The sequence below is a fragment of the Ursus americanus genome, chromosome 18, assembly GCF_024610735.1.
Source record: "Ursus americanus isolate L20-20 chromosome 18, mUrsAme1.1.p, whole genome shotgun sequence".
NCBI classification, from domain to species: Eukaryota; Metazoa; Chordata; class Mammalia; order Carnivora; family Ursidae; genus Ursus; species Ursus americanus.
Window position 1 is genome coordinate 209,110 of NC_142144.1, and position 17,715 is coordinate 226,824.

Here is a 17,715-nt window from a genome sequence, read left to right on the forward strand (position 1 = left end):
ATAAAAGAGCGGCCATCCACACAGAGCAGCCAGACAAGTGACAGCGAACCCACGGGGCACTGAGCCCGCCTCGGAACTAGGTTTCTGAGGGGAGTGGTCTCCAAAAGGGACGAGGAGAAAAATTTGTATGAAAATATTTCTGTAACATGCAAAGATCTCAAAACTCTACATGTGTGTCTGTGTACGTGTGATGTACAGGTGTCTTCTAGCTGAGAAACAGGGAGAAACCCCAAGCTATTGACATGTGTTTACTGGACCTGTGTGGGGAGAAAGAGAGGGAGAGGATAGACACACAGACAGACAGACAGGCAGGCAGATGACAGATCGAGAGATACATAGATTGACAGCTAGGTGCAAACATAGAGACAGACATACATTGATTGATTGATCGATAAATGCACAAATAACTTCCATTAAAGAGTTGTCTCATAAATGTAACCACATAGTGAGCAGCAGACCCCTGCTCGCCTGCTCAGGGACTGCTGAAGGTCAAGGCTGTCTGCACCACGTCTGACTGCCGTGCAGGCCCTTCTCCACCTGCAAGTGGAGACCCGGGGCTCAGCCCTCTTCTGCTGCAGAACGCACAATAACAGGGCATGTGGTGGGAAAGGGCCCGGCACTTCTGGTACCAGCCTTAGGAAGGGAACTAAAGCAGCTCTGTGTGATTAAATTCACCATTTGAGAAGAAGGGAATGAAGCCAGAGGCCCAGGAGCATGGAAGACAGACAGGGGCGGTGTAGAAAGATAGCCAGACCCTTTCGGTCCCTACAGCCAGTGACGCACATGCAGCCCTTCAGCTGGGGTGCCGCCCAAGGCTGTGCATCCACACGGGGGACGGCAGGGCCAAGAGCAGTCAGAGCACAGCTCCCGTACAGAAGCGGCGGGCACTGGGCAGCAAGGAGCGTCCAGGGGCTGTACACACAGCCCACTCCCACCGCCTGGCTCCGGGAAAGAAAGCTGAGCACACACCACAGGGCAGAGGCACTTGACTTCCTGCCATCAGGATGGACACGGGAGGGTGGGAAGAGAGGGAAGGAAGCTGGCCCCAGAGGGGACAGGCAGGAAGCTAGGTGCGCTTCCTATATCCGGTACCAGGACAGGCCCCGTACAGCCAGGAGGACTCGAAAAGACTCACCAACAGCACAGAGGTCTGCAAACCGGTCCTCCCCCTCCTCCGCGTGGATCAGGTCATTCCGGCTCTTCTTGGTGGCCGCTCTCTTCAACACTGCTTTAAACAAGGGTGGGGGAGGGGCCTGCATGAGCCAGCACCCAGCTCACCGGCTTCAGGGTGGGGGAGTCTCAGCTGAGGGCGCGAGCATCTTCCTGGGATCTCCTATCCTGGCCCCAGGAGCCCCTCTCAGTCTTCAGAGCAAAGGGGATAAGGAATTTGGAGGAGATGCCACTTTCCCTTTTCTCCATGATGATGTCAGTGCTACCAGGGAGACCAGGAGACATCTGTGCAGGGCAAGGCCAGGGCTGCAGCCGGCTTCTCCTGCAGCCCACACGCCGAGGCCAGGTAAGAGCAGAGAGATCAGGCAGGTCTGCAGAGGGGGCCAGCACAGACTGGCTCAGAGCCCCAGATGTGGGTTCAGCTGAGGCCACAGCAGACGTGGCCAACCTCTCTGGCCTCGGCTTTGGTGTGAAAAGAGGACGGCCTTCCTGTCCCTGGGGCTGTGCCAGTCTCCAGACTGGTGGCCATGGCCATGCTGACTCTTGTCCCTGCCCCAGTGGCCCCACGCTGTGCTAGGAGTCCTGCCATGGCTGTCTGGGAGTCACAACACCCCGAGCCCCGGAGACAGATACAACTTGGCTTAAACCTGAACTTGAAAACTTCTAGAAGCAGCACTGTCCAACGGAACTTTCCATGATGATGGAAATGGTCTAGATCAGTGCTGACCAGTACAGTGGCCTCTAGCCCCATCTGGCTATTGAACACTTGGAATGGGGTGGCAGGAGCTGAGGAACAGGTCTTTCACTTTCATTTCACTGCAGCGTACTTACAGTGTGAGCTTACACGGTCACCAGCGAACTGCCGTGTTGGACAACATAGCCCTCAGGGTCATGCTGCGAGCACAGGCTCCTCCGAGCCCCAGGCTGACCCCTTGGCATGTGTGGTGTCTGAGCCCACCACCAGCTACATCTGGTCCAGTCCACGGCACACAACGCCCCAGGAGCGTGCCGTGACCTCCAGAATGCCGCTGCCCAGGACCGTGTGTGTTGTCATGGACGTGCATCCCGGGTGTGGGCACCCACACGTGTGTGCTGGGCACAGAGTGCTAACAACGGTCACCTACCATCCAGAGGGGACTTCTCCTCCGCATTCTTGTCCTCCTCGGCCAGCATGACTTCCTCTGTGAGTGAGACACAGCCTCAGGTTGGAGCCTTCCCATCCCGACCCCTGACCAGGGCTCATCCCCCAGGAACACACCAGGATGAGGCCCCCCTCTGCGGCAGGACCCTGCCTTCTCAGCCCTTACAATTCCAGAAGCCTGTGGGGCTGGTGGCTGAGCTGCTATTGAGACAGACACCCTCTACGTGTCCCACAGGCAGTGTCCCCTGAGGGGCGCCTGGCCTGTTCCCATGCGCACATCACCGTCGCCTGAGAGCAGCCACACCACTGGGTGAGTTCCTCGCTGGCAAAGCCCTTAAGGAGGCACAGCGGGCACCCCATATGGAGGAAAGTATGCTGGCCTGAGGCTGGGGGGCAGTCAGAAAGCACGGAGCCAGGTGCAGAGCACAGAGCAGGCTCGGGTCAAGGGTAGGGCTTGAGTCTGACAGGAAGAAACTCGCCCTAGGCGAGGCCATGGCAGAAGCCTCCATTAAAAACGCCAGTGTCCCCAGGGTCAGGACCCCGGATGTCAGCTCCCCTCTCCTGGACTGGTCTCATCCTCCCCAGGGCCACTGGCAGAGGCCAGGCCAGGAGCACTGCAGCAGCCCCGCGTTTCTCACCGGCCTTGAAGATCCACTCCAGGTACCCATTGAGCTCCCGCTCAATCTGCTGCTGCCGGCGGAGCTTCAGGAAGGCCCGGCGGTTCTCGACCCTCTCACGCTCCTTGGCAAACTCTCTGTGTTGTGCAGGGGCCAGAAAAGGAAGCAGACTGGGTGAGTGTGAGCACAGCCACCGGCCCCATGGGTGTGAGGACACAGAGGCAAAGGGAACCAGGAAGAGGCTGGGACATGACATGCAGGCCATGGGCTGCCCCTCCCCACCAGGACCTCTTCCAGCCTGAGCCCTCCGAGCGCCCAGGCGAACCCTCCTTCCTCAGACTCCTCCAGCACATAGGGATAGCACTCAGTCCCCAGAGGGGGTTCCAGAGAGCAGGGACAGTTCACATTCCCCTGCTCAGAGCGGGCCGAGGCACACACACCCCAGCTGCCAGGCTCTGCCGTCTGCCAGCCTACAGAGAACTTCTAGGCGAGAACTGCCCAAACTTCCACTTTGTGTCTTCTGTTGGTTCAGACCCAGAGCCCTCGCTAGGAGGGGAAGGACGGACAGGAACAGGGCAAGAAGGGACTGGATGGGGCAAGCCAACGATGAAAGGAAAACATTCCAGAGCCACATCAGCCAAACCTGGAGGCTCACGGTGACCAGGAGAGAGCTCCCTGCCCTCCTCGGCCCTCAGCAGCCCAGCCTCAGCCTCCAGACAAGCTTCTGGGCTCACACCACCAGAAGGACGCCATTCACACACACAGGCACACAAGCACGCCCAAGTATACATGCACCCAGCGTCCAGCGTGCCGAGCCTCTCAGCCCAGCCTCCAGGTCCCCAAAGGACAGGTGCGCACACTCCCGCAGCAAAACACCGTCTCTGTCCTCAGCTAAGTGGCTGTTTCTCCTCTAGGAGAAGCAGCTTCTGGGCTTGGTGCAGTGAGCCCAGCAGACCTAAGTCCTGGCGCACAGCCGCAGCAGGAGAGGGAGCTCGGCTCTGGCCAGCACCAACTCAAGCTCATGACCAGCGTCCACCAACCCATCCCTTGCAAACCCGGAATCTGCAGGGACACAGGGCCCCCACCCTTCCTCCCCTCTCCATCAGGCTCTGTCCCTTGGCCGTGATGAGGGCAGGAGGGCCTGGGGTGCAGGGGTGGGGCAGTGACAACACCATGTGAGTCAGTCTGAGGCCACCAGCAAAAACTAGCTGCAGCAATCTAGGCCGTGCACAGAGCGGCCACTTCTCAAACAGCAGCCAGCAGCGGGCCTGTCCTCCCCAGGCATCAGTTCTCTTGGCTCAGGAAAGCCCCAAGAGGAATCCCTGCTCCTGCTCCTTGGGATGCTTTGTGGGTAACAGCCTGGGGCATGAAGAGCAAGGCTGGTGGGCTCCAAGCCAGCCCCTCCAGCAGCTGTTGCCCAGACATGGTAGAGCCGTGCCTGGACGGAGTCCTGCAGGGCGAGCTTTCCCGGGGCCAGGCTGTAGATGAGGCGCCTAATGAGTGCAGCCAGCACGAGACCCCCACGCCGCGTGCTGACCACTGGCTTTAGGGCCCTTGCCATTCCCAAGCCTGGCTGCACGGGACCCCCACGCCTCATGCTGACCGCTGGCTTTAGGACCCTTGCCATTCCCAAGCCTGCCCAGGCCTGAAAGAGAACCCTGGGGTCCCTTTGCTGGGCCTGGATGTCCGAGGGAGGGCTCAGCTGAGACTAATTAGGAAAACCATCCCATATCACCCCATCCCCAGAGGCCAGGGTGCTCACAGGTGGGAGAAGGGCTGGGAAGTCATGAAGTTCGTGGCCCTGCTTAGTCAGGAACCCCACAGCCCCAATCCCCAGTTCTTTCTGCACATTCTTCAGGGCAAGCCACACAAAGCCACCCTGAGCAGGCAGCTCTCCCAACTCACCATGAACCCACTCATGTTCCTACCACCTCCCCACCATGCACTGTCCTCAGCACAAAGCCCACACTCCACACAAGCCTGCCGTCTGCCAGCCCCAGCACCCTCTCCCCTCCACACCCTCTGGTTCCAGCTCTGAGCACCCTTGCAGCACGCACACTGCACCCCTCTGGGTACCTCTGGGCCCCCACCCCAGCTCTTCTCTGCCTGGGAAACCCTCTCCCCTCCTTCGCTGGGTTCATTCCTGGTCTCCCTTTGAGTCTCAATGGAAATGCCCCTTCCCTAGGTGGCTTCTCTGAGCTCCAGGCCTCCTCCACATCCCCCATGCAGTTCAGACTATGCAATTCCATCAGACTAGAAGTTGTACATTCATCCACTGCACTGTGGGTGTGCCTGTCCCTGAAGATGCTTGGAAAGACGTGCTAGTGACATACCCCTTACAGGAGAGGACTGAGGCTAAGGACACATTCCAGAGCCAGAGCATGCAGGCCTTGGCCCCCAACCATTGTCCTCTCAGTGGCTGTTCCTTTCCAGGCCAATAAGATAGCTGCCCCTTGGGTCCACCAGCCTCTCCCCCAGCCTAGCTCAGGAGCCCAGGGCCTGAGCAGGAATCTTCAGGGTGGGCAGGATGGAGAGGTTCTCCTCTAGTCTTACAGGGGGTATGATACCAATGTGGGAACAGAGCACAGACCAGGCCTTCCCAATCCAGCTTCCTCAGACTGATGGAAGGGCAGGATCCCCAAACACCAGTCCCATCTGTGCCCCTAAGCACACAGCACTTCTGTAGCCATTGGCCCCATGCAGGACAGAAGAGTACAATGTGGGGTCAGGAAGCACCTTTCTTCAGTAGGGAATCCCAGCCCCTCACCCTCCCTTGTTCTCTCCTGGAGGAGCTCAGCACAGAAAGGTATCTGCAGAGGAGAAGCAAGCCGGGGGTCAAGGCTGGAGTGGAGAGCCTGGTGACCACTACAGCCAGGATACAGGGCTGCTCCATCGCTCTCCACTCTAGCAGCAGAGGGACCCTTTGGGCACCAGGGCTGCCCAAAAGCCCCACCACGGACCTAGGTGAGACCCAGCAGCAGCCTCTCCCCCATCATCAGGGGACAGGGTGAAAGCCAAGGGTGGGACAGAGGTAAGGAGGCCAGGGCAAGGGAATGGTGAAGAGAAAGGTTGGGATGGCAGCACAAAGGGAAGGCTGGCCAGAGCTCAGGATGATAAGAGTGAGCACCACAGAGGGTAGCCATGAGGCCAGGTCAGGCTTCACCTTTCCCACATCACACATACCCACATCTGACTCCACCGTCTGTCCCCTTAGACTGAGAACACAGAAGGGCAGGCAGGCAGCACACAAGTCCGCATGGCCTCTTACCCTGAGAGCACACCCAGCACCAGGTTGAGCATGAAGAAGGAGCCAATGATGATGAGAGGGATGAAGTAGAGCCAGTTCCAGGTGTTGCCAGCTGCATCATTGGTCTGGAAGCAAAAAGGAGGTGAGGAAAAACAGGGGGACGAGACAAGCCCTGGCGGTAGAAGTGCCCTTGACCCCTCCTCAAATACCTGGAAGGGGCTAGGCTGGGAGTGTTCAGGTGTTCGGGGGGTCCAGGAAGGACCCACATTAGACCTGCCTGCCCTTGCCCCACAGAGCTTTCTTTGGAGCTGCCTTGGAACTCTCAAAGGACCAAAGACAATTAGCACTCCTGGTCACTGCCCAGCAGAGCTGAAAAGCCAAGGAGTCATTCCAGGGAGCCAAAGGCTCTCGAGACACCTGGAAGGCTGCATGCCCAGCCTCTGCTTGGACACCTTCCCTATTCTTCCCAGTCCAATAGCCCGACTATTGGACATACCAGTCAGCTCTAAAGACATTTCTCCTGAATGGAGCCCACAGGCCCCAGGCCCAAGTCTGATCTTCTGTCTGTAGCAGCTTCCACAGCTCAGAGGCAGTGAGGCCCATGCCATATTTCCCCCATATCAAAAGCAAGCCCACAAGTCCCCAAGGAACAGTTCTCACCATGTGCCTGGCTTAAGCCAGAAGCCGTCACTCAGGCATGATCCAAGAACTGAATAAAAATAAGGGCATCTCTCCCAGACCTTTTGACTTTAATAGCCTGGGTCTCATGACATAATACCAAAAGTGTTCTGTTTTCAAATGAAACTCATTTGCCATGCCAAGAACCAGGAAAATCAAAAACTGAATGAAAAAAGACAATCATTAGATGCCATGATGGTTAATTTTATGTGTCAATTTGACTGGGCCACAGGGTCCCCAGATATTTAGTCAAAGATTATTCTGGGTGTTTCTGTAAATGTGTTTTTGGATGAGATTAACATTTAATTGATAGAGTACAGCAGATTGCCTTCCATAAGCTGGTGGACCTTATTCAATCAGTTGAAGGTCTGAATAGAACAAAAAGCCCAACTCTCCTCCAAGTAAAAGGAAATTCTCTAGTAGACTGCCTTCAGACTTCATCTGCACCATTGCCTCTATTGGGTCTCCACCTGCTGGCTTTCAGACTGGAACTGTATCACTGTCTCTCTTGGGTCTTGAACCTGCCAGCCTAAACTTCAGATTTGGACTTGCCAACCTCCATAATCACAAGAGCCAATTCCTAATAATCAATTGATCAATCTCTCTCTTTCTCCCTCTTCATACATATCTACACACACACACACACACACACACACACACACACACACATATATCTTACTGGTTCTATATTTCTGAAGAACCCTGACTGATACAGATTGCCAACACTAAGATGACAGAGATGATAAAAGTATCCAACAAAGATTTTAAAGCAGCTATCATAAAAATGCTTCAAAGAATAATAATATACACACTTGAAACACACTCAAAAATAGAGTCTCAACAAAGAAATAGTATCAGCAAACAAGTAGAAGATACAAGAAGAACCAAGTGAAAAACCTGGAACTGAAAAACACAATAATCAAAATAAAAACCTAAATGGAAAGGCACAACAACAGAATGGAGGAGACAGAGGAAAGAATCAGGGAACAGTAAAAGAGAACAATAGAAGTTACCCAGTCTGATAAGCAAAGAGAAACCTGACTTTAAAAACAAAAGCAAACAAGAAACAAAACAACAGAGCCTCAACAACCTGTGGGACTATAACCAAAAAATCTAACATTCATGTCATCAGAATAGCAAAATACAGGAAAAAGAGGAGAAGGCTGAGAAGTACCCAAAAAAATAATGCCTAAAAACTTTTCAAATTTGTCAAGAGACATAAGCCTACAAATTCAAGAAGTTAAACACTAAACAAGGTAAATCCAAAGAAATCCACAATAAGACATATCATAGTCAAATTTAGGAAAACTAAAGACAAGTTACTGAAAGTGGTAAAAGAGAAATGACACCTTACTCATAGGGGGAAGACAATTCTAAATAAACCACGTGTCAAAGAAGAAGTCTCCAGGGAAATATAAAAATACACTTAACTGAATGAAAATGAAAATACAATATATCAAATTTGAAGGGCATAGCTAAAGCAGTGCCAAGAGGAAAATTTATAGCACTAAAAATACATACATTACAAAAGAGGAAAAGTCTCAAATTGATAATCTAAGCCTCCACCTCAAGCCGCTAGGGAAAAAAAAGGGGGGGCAACATAAACCCAAATCAATCATAAGCAAGTAAATAATAAATATAAGAACATAGAAGTGCCTGGGTGGCTCAGCTGGTTAAGCACCCAACTCTTGATCTCAGCTCAGGTCTTGATCTCAGGGTTGTGAGTTCAAGCCCCATGTTGTGCTCCAAAAGGGAAGGGAAGGGAAGGAAAAGAGATAAGAGCATAAATCAACAAAATTGAAAATAAAAACTATAGAAAAAATCAATTTTAAAAAAATTGGTTGACAGAAATCTTCAAGAATTAGGTAATGCTGATGGTCACACCACCCTGTGAACATACAAGAACCATCCACTGTATACTTTAAATTGGTGAATTTTATGGTATGTAATTATATCTCAACAAAAGTGTTATTTTTTTAAAAATCCATAGAAGAAATCTCTTGACCCAGACCGTAGAATTCTACCAATTCTCTAAAAAGAAATAATACCACTTAGTTAAATCTCTTCTAGAAAATGGAAGAGGAGGAGCTACTTACTAATTCATTTTCTAAATCTTGTTTTGCCATCATACCAAAACCAAAGACAATTCAAAAAAGAAGGAAATTACAGACCAAAATCCCCCATGAATATAGATGCCAGAATCCTTAATGAAATATTAACAAATTGAATTAAGAAATATATAAAAATAATTTTATACCATGACTATGTGGGGTTTATTCCAGGGATGTCAAGCTGTTTCAAAATCCAAAAGCCAATCAACGTAATCCACCATATTAACAGGCTTAAGAAAAAAGTCACGTTATCATATGCAGAAAAATTATTTTACAAAATTCAACACCCATGCATGATAAAACCTCTCAGAAAAGTAGGAATAGGGCAACTGCCTCAATATGACAAAGGGCATCTACAAAAAAATTTTTTTAAAAACCTTGCAGTTAACATTATATTTAACAGTGAAAAACTGAATGTTTTTCCCCTAAGATTAGGAGAATAGAAATATGTCTCTTCTCCCCATTCTTATGCAACATAATGCTGGAAGTTTCAGCCAGTGCACTGAGGCAGGAGAAGGAGCTGGAAGGCATACAAACATACGTAGGACTTGTATGCTGAAAACTGCAAAATGCCGATTAAAGAAATCAAAGGTAATCTACATAAATGGAGATATATACCATGTTCATGGATTGGAAGACCCAGCATAGTAAAGATGTCAATTCTCTCAAATAGAATAAAATGGGAAAGATCAGTCTACCTGGTTTAAAAGATTTATTATACAGCACAGCTACCGTAATGAAGATTGTGTGGTATTGGTAGAGAGGGACACATAGATCATTGGAACAGAAACCGACACACACAGGGCATCTGCCTGGCTAAGTCAGTGGAGCATGCAACTCTTTATCTCAGGATTTTGAGTTCAAGCCCCACATTGGGTGTAGAGCTTGGTTTAAAAAGGAAAGAAAAAGAAAGAAATAGACCCACACAAAATACACCCCGCTTTCGTGGCAGAGGTGTGAAAGCAATTCAAAGGAGAAAATAGAGCCTTTCCAACAAGGGGTGCTAGAGGAACTGGACATTCATAAGCTCAAAGGTAAGGAAGGAAGGGAGGACAAAGGGATGGGAAGAAGGGAGGGAGAGGTGGGAAGAGAGAGAGAATCTCAACCTAAACCTTACACTTTATACAAAAATTAACTGAAAATGGATCATGGACTTACATGTAAAATGTAAAACAATAAAACTTTTTTAAAGAAAAAGTAGGAGGAAATCTTCAGATTTTAGGACTAGGCAAAGAGTTCTTAGACTTGACCCCAAAAGCCCAATTCACAAAAGGAAAAATTGATAAACTGGTCTTTATCAAAATTAAAAATGCTTGTTCTGTGGAAAAAAAAATGCTTATTCTGTGGAAGACCAGGTGAAGAGTATGAAGTTAATGACTAAGAAACAATATTTGCAAACCACACATGTCACAAAGAACTCGTTTCTAGAATTCATAAAAACTCCACAGTAAAATAACAATCCAAACAGACTGTGGACAAAAAATACGAAGAGAGATTTCACTGAAGAAGATACACAAATAGCAAATAAGTATGAAATGATGCTTAACCCCACCAGCCATTAGGGAGCGCAGATTAAAACCATAAGGACGCATCAGAACACACTTACCAGAATGGTAAGGTTGAAAACAACGCCCACACCAAATACTGTAACGATGCTACATTATTCACACTGCTGGTGGGAGTGTAAAAAAATACAGTCCTCTGGGAAATTTTTAATTTCTTAAAAAACTAAACATGCAACTACTACACAACCCAGAAATTGCACACTCAGGCATTTATCCCAGAGAAATTAAAACTTGGGTTTGCACAAACACCTGCATACAAATGTGTCGAACAGCTATGTTCACAGTAGCCCCAAACTGGAAACAATCCAGATGTCCTGTAACAGGTGAGCACACCACAGAAGGCTGCTCAGGGATAAAAAAGAACCAGCTACTGACACACAGTAATCTGGATGAAGCCCCAAGAATCATGTGAGTGAAAGTGACCCATCCCAGAAGTAACACACAGTATGGTTTCATTTCCATAACCCCCTAGAAATGACAGCTATGGCAAACAGACTGTGGTTCACAGGGATGGAGGGGGGGAGGGTAAGAGAGAAGTGGGTGTGGCTACAGAAGGGCTACAGCGGTCCTGATGGGATGGAACCTTCTGTATCTCCACTGTGTCAGTGTCAGCGTTCTGGTTGGGATACACGCCCTCTCGCATCATTAGAGGACACATGGGACCTCTCGGTAGATCTCCGACAACTGCATATAACCCTTCAGTCATCTCAAACCAAGCTCAGTTTTACAAAAACAGCCCATCCCCGTCTCTCCCTGCAGGTACCTCCCACTACACGTCCTGGGAAGCTCCTTGCGAGAGCTGACTCTATCTGCCCTCCCCCTTCATGCTGCCTTCTCCAGCACGTTCCCAGGCTCTACCCCCACCTCTGACACTGCTCCTGTCGGGCGCAGCAGCATCTCTCTCGACCTCTCGCAACATCTGACTTGCTTGATCACTTCCTGGAATCTTTTTTCCCAGCTCTGCTTCTGAGACAGCTCAGGGTGCTGACCCTACCCTGCCTCAACGACTCCACCCTGGTCCCTTTTGCCGGCTCCTTCTTTCCTACTTGGCTTCTGAATGTTGGAATTCCCCCGACAGCCAAGTTCGGAGACGACTCAGTCTTTGGCCTTCTTTGCTTCTCCTTCTACACTCCTTGCTGAGACAGCGACATCCTTTCCCATAACGCTGAACACTATCCATGACCTCAGATGGACCCCCTCAGCCCTGCGGTCTCCTCTGAGCTCCCTGTCACACAACCAGCTGTATACTCAGCGTCTCCCTTGAATGAAAATAGTTCTCTGAAACATTATGCGGCCAAAGCAGAGTCCTTGGGCTCCACTACTCTCCACTGAAACAGAACTGAGCAAGTATCTTGCTCCCAAGTCTCTCTTCTGAAGAAAAGGCAGCACCTTTCCCAGGGGTCGAAGTCACATCGTCTTTGGCTCTTCCTTCCCTCACATTGTGCACCCACCTGCTGAGCGGGCCCTCCCTGCGCTCACTGCAACATGAAGCCTTTGCACCCATTTATCCGAACACCCCTCTTCAGATCTTTATGCAACCAGTACAAGGGACACGTGCAAAATCATACGCACCTTCTCATCAACAATCTTATGTGCCTCCTACTGCCCCTTCGAACATACTCACGTTCCTGGATAAAAATCTGGGTAAGTCCTATGACTCAGCTGATCACTCCGGGGTAATAGAAAGTTCTACAATTACTTCAAGTAGAAAACACAGTCTCGATTCAGTAATTAAGTGTCCAGTCCCAGCTGGCTGCTTTCACTGGGAGACAGAGGCCTGGCCCCTCTTTGCCCCTCCACGCCTAACACTGTTCCTTCTTCCTCAGCTTGCCGTTGGGTTACTGACCCCAACGCTATCCAAGCAGACGCGGGAGAGGAGGGGGGGCAGGCAAGTTTTGCCGTGCATGGCGCTGTCCTGAGATCATCTCATCTCTCCAGGCCTGACAAAAGTTTCCTGCCAACTTGTCTCTCACAAGGCACTTCTGTGAGTTCTTTTAGGACCTCGTTTGACTTCACTTTCTTTTCAAAATGCAGGCAAGGCATTTCTCCTTCAGTCAGAGAACTCTCCCACCCACCACTGCCAGTTTTTCAGCAGTCCTTTCTGAACAGATGTTCTCTGCTGAGACCTCATCACTCCTCTGGTCAGAATTTAAAAGGGCTCCAGGCTGCCAACTCCCCCTGGGCTAGCTGGTCCATCAGAAGCACTCACACACCCTCCTTCTCTGTTCCCAATATCAAGCATGCTCTCCATCTCTCTCCGTCTGCCCCACTGCCGTGGGCCAATGGCTCCTGCCCTCAACATACAGGTGCAGTCTTGGGCCTCCACATTCTAGGAGCATGTCTGAAAGGACCACAGAAGCCGCCCTCACTCACTGGGTTGGAGGAGAGGGGTACGCTCCCTCTCCAAAGAACCCCCTTTAAAAACTTATCTGATTTGCAAAAACCCACCCTGTTAGTAGGGAGAGTGGACCCAGATCTTGGCCACTAGATCTTGGCCACCTGCTCTGGGCACCAGCCTCAGAGCTCACCACAGTCACTGCATCCTAGTGCCCTGCCAAACCCCCAAAGCAGAATCCCACGGCACCTGCATGTCTGGCTTCCAGACCTTGCCAGGCCTTCCTTTCACAAGGTCCTCTAACTCATCACTCCCTGCTGCTCACCCTCCTTTGTTGTCTTCAAAGCACTTGCCATTATCAGGCCTTTACTGAAGGCCTCCTGCTTGCCACTGTACAAGGAGCATCTCGGGGAGTGCCCAGAGAATGGGTCCCAGGGAAATAAGTGTCTGATGACTCCTCTGTGGCTCTCCTGACCAGTGCCTCCTGCCCCAGGGTCAAGTTCCTGCCCAGCCCCCCACCCAGGGCACAGACCCACCAGTCTGAGTCATCTGGGCCGATGGCCAAGTCCCAGTGGGCATTGAAAGTTGTAGAAACCTGTTCTATCAGTCCTTGTTCAAGTGGGGTTGGCTGGCAGGGATGTGGCCAGCTCAGAGCTATTTTTAGGGTCTGTCTTTGGGAAATTATTCTTTGATTGGCTGCAGGAAGAGAACAGCCAAGCTCCTCATAATCGCCTTTGTGCCCGTTCCTCTTTTCCTCAATTAAACGGAGCCTGTCATGAGACACGACTCCCACTCCAAGGAGGGATCTGGTTCAACGGACTTTGGGCCAGCTTCTCCTTAACTTCTCATCTTCCCTGTGCCTGCTCAATGAGCATTTACCAAGCATTTGCTGGACGCTCAGCCCTGAGATCTCTCTGGGTCTCTATGAACCCAGGGAGAAGGCACAGAGCAAAGGGTCCTAGTCTGTCCCTTTCCTCCCATCCATCATGCCACCAAACTATACCACCATCATTTCCTCCCCAGGATCCTTGAGGCTGGGAACACAGGACTCCAGGCACTTGTAGCCCGAACCCCACCTCAGCGTGCAAGTGGCAGGTTCAACATAAGTATCTCGTACTGCAGGGTCCTCCACCCATAGTAACCAGGCAGAGCACATGCCAGCTATCCAGAACACAGCAATCTACCAGCCATAGCTTTCCAGCCAAACCTTCCCAGATTCCTAGCTCACGTGTACCTTCTTTCTCTACCTCCCAAAGCCCCCAAGGGCCTGATTTAATTGTGCTCATGCTCTGGCGGCTCACAGGGCTCTAGGGGGTGGAAGGTAGCTAGGGCTTTCATCACATAAAAAAAGAGACAGCATTCTGCTCATTCATGGGAGAGTCCTCCAAGAAAAGCTTCACATGGAGGGGAGGTGGGAGTGAGATGGGTCACCAGGCAAGAGCCTTAGACCAGCTTCTGTCACGAGTACCAACCCAGACTGCCCTGTATACACCACTGTGATGGGCAGGCATTCTAACGGGCAAGAAGATCAAAAGGAAACAGTACCAGAGAGACACAGCAGAAAAGACAGAAATGTGCAAGACACACGCTCTGACCCCAGAATCCCAGCATCATCAGAGAGGTCTCCCTACTCGTCGGCGCCGTGCAGCCCTAAACCCAGCCCTGCTGTCTTCCGCAGGCAGCATACAGACAAGGAGAGGCCAGCAGGCTTTACTCGCCCTCACTCCATCCAGAAAACCCCAGCAGGATGGCACAGCTAGTAGTTCCCAGCAAGCTGCCACTAGTCTTAGGGCCTTGAACAAATTAAACAACCTCTCCACGCCTCAGTTTCTTCCTTGTATGATGGGGTTCTTGAGATAATTCTATGAGTTAACAGGGATGAGACACTTCACGCGGGGCATAACCTGCGGCGAGCCTGAGGGGTCATGCTGCTGCCATAGTGACCATCAACAGCAGTTGCATCCCTGAAGTGTTCGCCTGGCCCTCAGTGTCACTTTCATACGAGAAGCTGTCCTGGAGACTCCAGGACCAAGGTCAAGAGCTTGAGTGGACAGCGGTGAGAGTGGGCCCTGGGTGGAGCCATCTGAAGGAAGGGGCCTGTATTTCATCCTATGGTGAACAAGGGAGCTTGGGGCTGGGCAGAGGCTCTTAGGTTCAGAAACATCACCCCAAATGAGACCCCAGGAGCTCCAGGGCCCACCCACAGTCCCAGCGCCAAGACGCGACTCACGTTGTACAGGATGTCAGTCCAGCCCTCCATGGTGATGCACTGGAACACCGTCAAGATGGCGAACAGGATGTTGTCAAAGTTGGTGATGCCAAAGTTGGGCCCTGGCCAGTACTCCCGACACTCAGTGTCGCCCTCACACAGCCGGGCGGGGGCCTCTTTGCCACAGGGGAAGTCACCCACTGGGTCTGGATCTGCGAAGAGAAGAACGACACACAGACCCTGAGCCCAGAGACACCCAAGTTCTCCACCCCCTGCTGGGATTCCTGGGCTGCGGAGACCTCATCCCAGGGAGGGGGCAGGAATCAAGCACCAGTGGAAACCCTGCCTCGACTTCCCACCATCCCTCTGCGCACCGGCTCTCTCCCTGCGCCTACAATCTGCCTTCCCCTGAGCCCAGACTAACCCTCCCAGGAACTACTGGTCAACCTCTCCCTCTCGACTAGAGCCTGCCCCTCACTGTTTAAACATGAGACTTATTCACCTAAAAATCAAACAAGACAAAGTCCCAACACCCAAGTCTTCCTACCACCACCACCCTGATCTCTCCTTCGTTCACAGCCAAGCTACCGCCAAGACCCTGACGTGCAGCTCTGCCTGTCACTCTGGCACCAGGACCACACTGGAGTCAGCCCTGCAGGCCCGGGTCATCAGGAAGGTCAGCTCAGAGCCCAACCAACACGTGCCCAGAGGGTGGCAGGGGGCCTCACTGCGCTGGCCCCTCAGGGTCGATAGGTTTCCGCCAGCCCTGACAGGAGGCTTTTAAAAATGATTTAAATTGTAGTAAGAGCTTTCTCTGCATCGACTGAGATGATCATATGGCTTATCTGCTTCACTGCAAAACGCACCCGAACCCAACCCATTCTGGCCACAGCCGCCATCTCTCCTGGGTCAAGACAGGAGCCCCCTACTCCAGCCTGTCTGTGCCTTGGCCTTCCTGGAGCAGCCAGAACGATCAGATGACGTCACTCCTCACTCAGAGCCCTCCACCGCCTTCCTGACTTCCCTCAGAACAAGGCTCGGAGCTGCCGCCACGGCCACGAAGTCCGCAGGATTTCCCTCTGTTCTCGCTGCTCTTCACTCTGGCCTCCGCACGCACTGCTCCCTGTAACGGGAGCTCTCGGGCCCAGGGGGCGGCCCAGCAACCCCTCTCACTGCACTCTGATCACTGCTCCATGGTCCCCTCAGGAGAGAGGCCTCCCCCGGCTGGTTTCTGTGAAGCAGGCTCCCAAATTATTCTATTGAAAATTCTCCTTTTGTTTTTTCCTGGAAGTTACTCCAACCTGCCATCATTGCTTTATGTGCTTGTTCACGTATTTGTGTTTTCCAGGTTGTGCTGTGTGTGTCCCCCACTGGAACATAAGCCCCACCCCATTCACCTGGTTCCTAGAGCAGGGCCTATCCCCAGGACGAATGAGTCTGAGGGGTGCTGCCAGGCCTCACCTGTGCTGTTGGGGAAACAGGCCTTGTGGAATTTGCCCATGTAGAACTCGAGGCCAATGATGGCGAACATGAGGATGGCGAAGAAGAGAAGCAACCCGATCTGCAGGAGTGGAACCATGGCCTTCATGATGGACTTGAGCACCACCTGCAAACCTGGGCCAGAGCAGCCACGGCAGGCAGGTCAGAGCGGAGTGGGCAGGGCAGGGGCTCGGGTGGGGCTGTGGGCAGGCTAGCCAGGGCCTGGGCTGGGCAGCACTGGGGGTCCCGGAGCCCCCAAAGTAGGGACAGAGCAGGGAGTATGGGGAAGCATGAGTCTTGGGGGAACAGCACATGCTTACAGGAGAGCCCTCAGCGCAGGGGACCAAACCTAAGTCTTAGAGGGAAGTAGACTGAGTAATGTCCAGAAGCAGGGGAGAAGCAGAGCGTGGGGTGTCAGAGTATGGAGTCTGGGGGAGAGATGTGGACCTATGGAGGGCTCTGGGGGAGCGAGAGCAGAGAACCCTAAGGGGAAAGGTGAGGGGGTGTTGGGAAGAAGAAGCAGAAGATTCTGGAGGTAGAGAGCAGGAGATCCTGGGGGGGGAAGCACAGGAGTTCCCGACAGACCCAATTCCTTAGGGGCAGTGAAGCAGGGGACCTGCTCCTGGGAGTGTCGGACCACTAACCACAAGGCATGGGTGTGTCCAGGCCAAAGGGACTCCTCACAGAGGAAGCTCAACACCATGACCCCCTTCCCACCTGGCCCCAGCTCTTAGATACAGACCTGAGCCTTCACCTGGCAGGGTCTTGGGGCAGAACAGGGGCTTCCCTGCGGCGGCCTCAGGGGGACGCAGCCCTAGGTCCCTGCCCACCCGGGGCTCTGAGAGAAACCCAAAACCAAACTTCCACTGCAGTGGATGAACAGGGGCCGGGGTCCTGTTCCTGCCCAGGCTCAGCTCCTTGAGCATCTGAATCCAGGAGCACGTCTTCACCTGGCCTCAGCTGTCCATGGCCCTGTCCAGCCTGAGCCAAGACAGGTGGTCCTTTGCAGCCTCTGGCCATCTTCTCAGGCACCCTACCCACCACCTTGCTCAATCTCTTATGTGTGTGGAAAGAAGCAAAGAGCTGGAAATATAGCAGAGAATGTGAGGAGGAGTAAAGCTTCCAATGGGGGAAGCCAAGTCAGGGCGAAAAAACAGGGCCAT

At 52.2% G+C, this 17,715-nt stretch overlaps 1 protein-coding gene across 1 annotated transcript in view; it reads right to left on the reverse strand.

Annotated features, from left to right (window-relative positions):
- Positions 1-17,478, reverse strand: part of CACNA1B (calcium voltage-gated channel subunit alpha1 B) — a 153,308-nt gene extending 135,830 nt beyond the window's left edge. The window contains exons 1-7 of the mRNA XM_087869664.1: positions 17,307-17,478; positions 16,535-16,687; positions 15,095-15,285; positions 6,197-6,300; positions 2,950-3,065; positions 2,295-2,351; positions 1,136-1,225 (exon numbers count right to left, since the gene is read on the reverse strand). Of these exons, the coding sequence (XP_087725790.1) occupies positions 1,136-1,225; positions 2,295-2,351; positions 2,950-3,065; positions 6,197-6,300; positions 15,095-15,285; positions 16,535-16,687; positions 17,307-17,478 (883 nt within the window). The remainder of the gene's footprint in view (positions 1-1,135; positions 1,226-2,294; positions 2,352-2,949; positions 3,066-6,196; positions 6,301-15,094; positions 15,286-16,534; positions 16,688-17,306) is intronic.
- Between the last annotated feature and the right edge of the window lie 237 nt (positions 17,479-17,715).